General features: G+C 44.3%; 1 protein-coding gene across 1 annotated transcript in view; it reads left to right on the forward strand.

The window, feature by feature from the left end:
- LOC126252629 (prolactin-releasing peptide receptor-like) overlaps positions 1–8,524 on the forward strand; it is a 105,236-nt gene extending 96,712 nt beyond the window's left edge. The window contains exons 2-3 of the mRNA XM_049953530.1: positions 8,035–8,372; positions 8,416–8,524. Coding sequence (XP_049809487.1) covers positions 8,035–8,372; positions 8,416–8,524 — 447 coding nt within the window. The remainder of the gene's footprint in view (positions 1–8,034; positions 8,373–8,415) is intronic.
- Positions 8,525–8,805: the final 281 nt, after the last annotated feature.

The raw sequence follows: 8,805 nt of genomic DNA on the forward strand, positions 1-8,805 counted from the left end.
GCAGAAAGCACAGGCGGCTGTCTTCTGTGATGTCGATTTTGGACAAATGTCTAAGTCGAAGTAGCTAATTCGTAGAGAAGTAGGTGGGTGGTATAAAATGTTACAAATAAAACATTTTAAATTGTCACTGTGGTTTCTATTCCGCGACAGATCGGACCTTGAAAAACAAAATAGCCGTCGCATTTACATAAACAGCGCCGTTACCGGTTTAATCTCCCCCCTCCTTGCTAATTCCATCTATTGTCCGCATTAGTCTTTTATGAAGATTTGAGAGGAGCGAAGACTAGAATAAGCTTTCTAGGTTACTTAGCTTGTCACGCAAAGTTGGCTCCAATTCTTTTTGTCTAGGAGTCTAATTCTCGAAACTCAAAATGTCACATTTTAGGTCCTTGCGGTTGGATTGATCTAAAATTTTAAGATCGTTGTTACAGAATTTTTGTTTTTACGTAATTACATTTTCTCACATTTCAGTATACAGTAGAGTCTTTTGATTTTTCACATTAACAAAGCCGAGAGCACATTGTTCGCACAAAATACAGAAATGCGTCCGATCACATCAGAGGCATGCTTTCGACTCTCACACTCTGCGAAAATAACTATATTCCAAAGGATTTACAATTTTTCTTAACAAATGAATTTCTACTAGTTTCTGTTATATTATTACTTTCGATTATTATTTCATAAATTAATCCAGAAATAACCATAGTAACAAGTACAGCATTGCGTAATTAATAAATAAATTTTAAGTGTGCCAGTAGTTCGTAATTTCAAATGTTTCTATAAAAAATAATTTTAACCCTACATTTAGAACTAGTACTTGTCGATTATAACATCGAGACTAAAACATTTTATTTTAGTAATTCATTTTCATAAAGTTTAGCTTGAAGTATAATATACTGTGTATAAAATTATATGCAAGTTTCGGGAAAAGCAATTGAGATGATACTGACCTGTCCAAAATTCAAAATCTGGTGTCCTCAGATGTCAAGTCCCATAGTGCTCAGTGATATCTAAACCATTTGAAGACTCTCCAGTTTTTGGTACCTGAATCAAGTCTAGGGACATGCATCGGACCACCGTAGGATACCACAGCGCTGAAATAGCGTTTTGTGAACAACTATACATAGAACGTTCCTATTAAGTTTGAGGACAAAAATCGGCGCAGATGCGGATATCCGACAGTACACCTGCGGGGATTCACAGTAGTTAAAAATTAAATAGTGTCAAGACTATGATTTTCGCCTATGTCTGCATTAAAAGCGACCGACAAGAATGTTTATTGTTGTTTAAGTCATTATTATTATCCATTAGCTACGGAATCCCGCAACGTTGGCTTGAATGCGCCTTATCCTGGAGACGGTAAATATGTTCTTTACATCTGAATAACTGAAGATAGCGACGTAGCGATCTTTCTGCGTTTTCACAATATGATACGTCCGTCCTGTTTCTATCCCACCAGCAGCTGCCTTACGGCTGAACCAGACCTGTTTCGGCTACATGGTCAGCTGTCACTTAGCTTTTTACGAAAGCTGCCACAGACGGATACGTAGGATGTTCTAGCACATGTGTCATTGGAAAGATTATTCGCTTTAGTGATGCAATGAACACGTTCCTTAAAAATATTCACAATTACACAATTTAAAACTCATTACATTCATACTGTGGCGAAACAAGCGCTGTATTGTTTGAGAGACACAGAGGCGAGCGAGTGTGCCGGGACTTACCCCAGTTCACTGCTAGTAGCACCACGTCACTATAAGCGTCTGTGCGTAGTACATGAGCATTGCCCCATATTTTAAGAATGAAATTAAAAGTTAAAATTGCTTTTCCTAATATTGTCAGCATGTGTTTTAGCATATTAATGTTTAAACTGTCAAATCTGAGATTAATCGGATAAGTATCTTTCTCTAAATACATGGCATTAAGAAAAAAATAAGTGGTGCTAAATAATAAAGCTATAATGTGCAGATGCATGTCAAAATTAACTGGTATAAGTGTCAACGTGATTAAAGCAATATTTTGGTCAGAATCCACGTTTTTAAGAAAAATTGAAGGTGCTAAATATTAGACTTAGAAATATGAAAATTTGTATGACGCTTCAGTTTAGCATAAAAACAGGAACTACGTGACCCCCATTAAGCTACCTCCAATGGTTTTCGAATAATTTACTGAAAACTAAATTTGGAACAAAAACGTCCTTATTTGTATTAAATTATGTATCTGCTATATTAATGCTAGAAAGTTCTGATTACAACACGTAATGAGACCTATTAAATAAGAGCGCTATGACAAGTTTCAAGACTTGGATGTAAATAAAAACAAATGTAAGTTCACTTAAACTCATAGTTCAGAGCTCATGTTCTATTGTCAGTTCCGTTCAAAAAATTCTGGACTGGAAAGTTTAAATGCAGGCGAGCTAAAACTTTTTCTATGATTTTAGCCGTTCATACAAAAATTACGAAGATTCTAAATTGATTCATGGCATTGTTATAAAATATTATGTGTCCGTGGAAGCGGCCATTTAGGGGCTACTACTGGTGGCATAAGGCGGATGACAACAGGCGTTCCCTTGGCTGTCCTCTGCGCCTGTATACAGGGTGTTACAAAAAGGTATGGCCAAACTTTCAGGAAACATTCCTCACACACAAAGAAAGAAAAGATGTTATGTGGGCATGTGTCCGGAAACGCTTAATTTCCATGTTAGAGCTCATTTTAGTTTCGTCGGTATGTACTGTACTTCCTCGATTCACCGCCAGTTGGCCCAATTGAAGGAAGGTAATGTTGACTTGTGTTGACATGCGACTCATTGCTCTACAGTACTAGCATCAAGCACATCAGTTCGTAGCATCAACAGGTTAGTGTTCATCACGAACGTGGTTTTGCAGTCAGTGCAAATGTTTACAAATGCGGAGTTGGCAGATGCCCATTTGATATATGGATTAGCACGGGGCAATAGCCGTGGCGCGGTACGTTTGTATCGAGACAGATTTCCAGAACGAAGGTGTCCCGACAGGAAGGCGTTCGAAGCAATTGATCGGCGTCTTAGGGAGCACGGAACATTCCAGCCTATGACTCGCGACTGGGGAAGACCTAGAACGACGAGGACACCTGCAATGGACGAGGCAATTCTTTGTGCAGTTGACGATAACCCTAATGTCAGCGTCAGAGAAGTTGCTGCTGTACAAGGTAACGTTGACCAAGTCACTGTATGGAGAGTGCTACGGGAGAACCAGTTGTTTCCGTACCATGTACAGCGTGTGCAGGCACTATCAGCAGCTGATTGGCCTACACGGGTACACTTCTGCGAATGGTTCATCCAACAATGTGTCAATCCCTATTTCAGTGCAAATGTTCTCTTTACGGATGAGGCTTCATTCCAACGTGATCAAATTGTAAATTTTCACAATCAACATGCGTGGGCTGACGAGAATCCGCACGCAATTGTGCAATCACGTCATCAACACAGATTTTCTGTGAATGTTTGGGCAGGCATTGTTGGTGATGTCTTGATTGGGCCCCACGTTCTTCCACCTACGCTCAATGGAGCACGTTTCATGATTTCATACGGGATACTCTACCTGTGCTGCTAGAACATGTGCCTTTACAAGTACGACACAACATGTGGTTCATGCACGATGTAGCTCCTGCACATTTCAGTCGAAGTGTTCGTACGCTTCTCAACAACAGATTCGGTGACCGATAGATTGGTAGAGGCGGACCAATTCCATGGCCTCCATGCTCTCCTGACCTCAACCCTCTTGACTTTCATTTGTCATTGAAAGCTCTTGTCTACGCAACCCCGGTACCAAATGTAGAGACTCTTCGTGCTCGTATTGTGGACGGCTGTGATACAATACGCCATTCTCCTGGGCTGCATCAGCGCGTCAGGGATTCCATGCGGCGGAGGATGGATGCATGTATCCTCGCTAATGGAGGACATTTTGAACATTTCCTGTAACAAAGTGTTTGATGTCACGCTGGTACGTTCTGTTGCTGTGTGTTTCCATTCCATGATTAATGTGATTTGAAGAGAAGTAATAAAATGAGCTCTAACATGGAAAGTAAGCGTTTCAGGACACATGTCCACATAACATATTTTCTTTCTTTGTGTGTGAGGAATGTTTCCTGAAAGTTTGGCCGTACCTTTTTGTAGTAACACCCTGTATAAATACAGCCGGAGAGGCAGTGACTTGAATTCACTTCGCACCCAGCCACCGTAAGGTCCATGTCAGTCAAACGCCGCATTACGGGATACCTTGGATGACGTTACTGCTAGATCGCAACTAAACTCATGTTATTAAAGTGTAGTAATTATACTTTACTGGAAGGAGGCTTGCGCAGATTGTAGTAATAGATCTACACACAACTTTCGTAAGCTTTACTGCGTTGCAAGCACTTGTAAACAAAGACACAAATAAATGACAGACATTGGCTGCGAGCGGGAATTCATTGAAATCGATTGGCGTGCTAGGGTAGTCCACGCAGTTGCAATGACTACTGTGTTCGGATTATTAGTGGTCAAAACATCTGCCTAGTAAGCAAGAGGTTTGGGTTCGAATCCCAGTCTGACACTAATGTTGAATTCTCCTAACCGATTTCAATCAATTCCCGCTCACAGCTAATGTCTGTAATTTTTTTGGGTCTAATTAGTAATAACACATGGATCAAAGTTGTGCCTGTCCTTCGAGACATGTCCGAAAGAACTGACGCGACATATACTTCTAAAAAAAAACACTATAAATCAAAGAATACGAAATCAGTGGCAGTGATGCAATTCCACAGACTGCTACGGTCGCAGGTTCGAATCCTGCCTCGGCCATGGATGTGTGTGGTGTCCTTAGGTTAGTTAGGTTTAAGTAGTTCTAAGTTCTAGGGGACTGATGACCTCAGATGTTAAGTCCCATAGTGCTCAGAGCTTTTTTTTTTGAGGAAAAGGCCGCAGGAGAAAATAAAAGTCATGGGGTAATAATATGCACATATGCAGATGGTGGTAGTATCGCGTATACAGGGTATGAAAGGGCAGTGCATTCGCAGATGTGTCATTCGTAATCAAGAGAATCATGTGAAAAGTTTTTTGAGCAGATTATGGCTGCATGGACGGGAATTAACAGACTTTGAACGCGTAATGTTAGAGTTGGACACATGAGACAGTCCATTTCGGAAATTGTTAGGGAATTGAATGTTCCAAGATCCAGAGTGTCAAGAGTGTGCCGAGAATACCAAATTTCGGGCATTAGTTCTCACCACGGCAGCGCAGTGGCCGACGATCTTCACTTAATGACCCACAGCAGCAGCGTTTTCGTAGAGTTGTCAGTGCTAACAGACAAACAACATGATCTATCCTTCCTGGGGGACCACAGATATATAGATTTTTTGAGAGAAATTTCCACCATTTGACTTAATTGTTCATATATTTTACACAATCATGTTTTCATCATTATAGCCTTTTCAAGTACATCTTGAAATGTTAAAATATGTCAGAGTGGTCTGTGACATGTCATCATCAAAAAACATATTTGTGGTCTTATAGACCAATTGTTGCAATACAGTTGTTATCGAAGATACATAAAGGGCTCACATTGTGTACAGTGAAAATGCATTGACACAAAGTATGGCGTATTTAACAGCAAACATGTTTCTGAGACCCGAACTCATCAATGGTGACTGGTGAGCATATTGATAAATAACAACAGTTATTCGTAACAGCTGTGTATGGAGTGGCAATACTATAACTCCTCAGTTGCAATCTCGAGTAATCGCTCTCCATTCTACATCTACATCTACATGGATATTCTGAAAATCACATTTAAGTGCCTGGCAGAGGGTTCATCGAAGCACCTTCACTATTTTCTGTTATTCCAATCTCGTATAACACGCGGAAAGAATGAACACCTATATCTTTCCGTACGAGCTCTGATATCTGTTTTTTATCGTGGTGATCGTTCCTCCCTATGTAGGTCGGTGTCAGCAAAATATTTTCGCATTCAGAGGAGAGAGTTGGTGATTGGAATTTCGTGAGAAGATTCTGTCGCAACGAAAAACGCCTTTCTTTTAATGATTTCCAGCCCAAATCCTGCATAATTTCTGTGACATTCTCTCCCATATTTCGCGATAATACAAAACGTGCTGCCCTTCTTTGAACTTTTTCGATGTACTCCGTCAGTTCTATCTGGTAAGGTTCCCACACCACGCAGCAGTATTCTAAGAGAGGACGAATAAGTGTAGTGTGAGCACTCTCCTTAGTAGGTCTGTTACATCTTCTAAGTGCCCTGCCAATAAAACGCAATTCTACACTAGTATGGGCCACTTGCACCCAACGTAAGACTCAAGTGACTAGTTTTTGGTTAAATGGACAGTGGCGAAGGACTGGTCAGTGGAGTCTCCAAATATACCAAAGCAGTGAGTTCAGAGATAAAATGCAGGCAAAAAAAAAAAAGAAGGGAGATTTGTAGTAAGGTTCAGAATGGTTCAAATGGCTCTGAGCATTATGGGACTTAACATCTGAGGTCATCAGTCCCCTAGAACTTAGAACTACTTAATCCTAACAAACTGAAGGACATCACACACATTCTTGCCAGAGGCAGGATTCGAACCTGCGACCGTAGTGGTCACGCGGTTCCAGACTGAAGCGCCTAGAACTCTCGGCCACCACGGCTGGCTGTGGTAAGGTCTTATGGGACCAAACTGCTGAGGTCATCGGTACCTAAGCTTACACACTACTTAATCTAATTTAAACTGACTTACAGTAAGGACAACACACACATCCATGCCTGAGGGAGGACTCGAATCTCCGACGGGGGGAGCCACGCAGACTGTGACAATGCGCCTCAGACCGCTCAGCTACCCTGCGCGGTAACATTGTAGGTGGCACTCATTAGTTTAAAACGAGAAACAGACGTCATTTCTGATCTATAACAGACATGTCAGCGAGCTGACTGTAATCTTGCCAGAATAAATTTGGTGCCCACTGTGTGGTTTTTCTTTTTTTGAGTCATCAGCCTTCTGACTGGTTTGATGCGGTCCATCACGAATTCCTCTCCTGAGCCAACCTCTTCATCTCAGATGAGCACTTGCAATGTATATCTTCAGTTATTTGCAGGATGTATTCCAATCTCTGTCTTCCTCTACAGTTTTTATCCTCTACAGCTCCCTGTAGTACCATGGAAGTAATTCCTTGATGTCTTAACAGATGTCCATATCACCCTATTCCTTCTCCTTATCAGTGTTTTCCACACATTCCTTCCTCTCCAATTCTGCGCAGAACCTTCTCACTCCTTACCTTATCAGTCCTCCTAATTTTCAACAGTCGTCTGTAGCAGTACATCTCAAATGCTTAGATTCTCTTGTGTTCCAGTTTTCTCACAGTCCATATTTCACTAGCATACATTGCTGTGCTACAAAAGTAGATTCTCAGAAATTTCATCCTCAAATTAAGGCCTATGTTTGATACTAGTAGACTTCTCTTGGACAGGAATGCCTTTTAATGTCTTCCTTGCTCCATCTGTCTAATTATTTTGCTCCCTAGGTAGCATAATTCCTTAACTTCATCTACTTCATGACTATCAATCCTGATGTTAAGTTTCTCGCCGTTCTCATTTCTGCTACTTCTCATTAGTTTCGTCTTTCTTCGATTTACTCTCAAGTCCATATTCTGTACTCATTAGACTGTTCATTCCATTCAGCAGATCATTTAATTTTTCTTCACTTTGACTCAGGATAACAATGTCATCAGCGAATTGCATTATTGACATACTTTCACCTTGAACTTCAGTTCCTCTGCTGAAGCTTTGTTTTGTTTCCATCATTGCTTCTTCGGTGTAGAGATGGAACAGTAGGGTCGAAAGACTACATCTGTGTCTTAGCGCTTCGTTCATGGTCTGTGTGCGGCCCAAAATGCTTCCAGTCCTTCTTGTGCTTCTGGGTGTGGTGGATGTTACTGTGATGTCAAGTGCTGATGTGGAGCAGGGAGGAGAGTGGCTGTCGTGACAGTGGAGCGCGCGCATGTGCCTGTTATGTGTGTGCGTGTGTGTGCAGGGCACCAGCGTGTACGTGTCGTCGCTGTCGCTGGCGGTGGTGGCTGCGGACCGGTACGTGGCGGTGACGCAGCCGCTGCGCGCGCGGCCGCGCGGCACCTGCTGCCTGCTCTCCGTGGCGGCGGTGTGGCTGTGCGCGTGCGCGGGCGCGCTCCCGTACGCGCTGCACGTGCAGCACCGGCCGGCCGACGGCGCCTGCGAGGAACACTGGCCGTCGGCGCGCGCGCGCGCCACCTTCGGCGCCGCCACCTTCTGCGCGCAGCTGGCCGTGCCGCTCGCCGTCGCCGCCTTCTGCTACGGCCGCGTCTGGCTGCGGCTGCGCGCGCGAGAGCGCGACCGGCGCGCAGCCAGCGCCGCCAGCCCGCCCGTCGCGGTGCGCGAGGCGGCGCGCGCGCGCGCGCGGCGCACTCTGCGCCTGCTGGTGGCCGTCGTGGCGGTGTTCGCCGCCTGCTGGCTGCCGCTGGCGCTGCTCAACCTGGCCGCCGACCTGAGCGCGCGCGCCACGCGCTGGCGCTTCTTCCACCTCGGCTTCTTCGTGGCGCACGTTCTCGCCACCAGCTCGGCCTGCTACAACCCATTCCTCTACGCCTGGCTCAACGACAACTTCCGGCGCGAGTTCCGCCGCCTGCTGCCCTGCTGCTGCGGGGGCGGGGTCGCGGGCGGCGCCCACGCCGACGACGTCGTCGCCGGCGCCTGCGAGCCCGGCCAGTCGGCGCAGACGCTGCTGCCAGAGTCCGACGTCGGCGTCGTCGCGGTCCCAGTCGTTTCCTAC

The sequence above is a fragment of the Schistocerca nitens genome, chromosome 4, assembly GCF_023898315.1.
Source record: "Schistocerca nitens isolate TAMUIC-IGC-003100 chromosome 4, iqSchNite1.1, whole genome shotgun sequence".
Lineage (NCBI taxonomy): Eukaryota > Metazoa > Arthropoda > Insecta > Orthoptera > Acrididae > Schistocerca > Schistocerca nitens.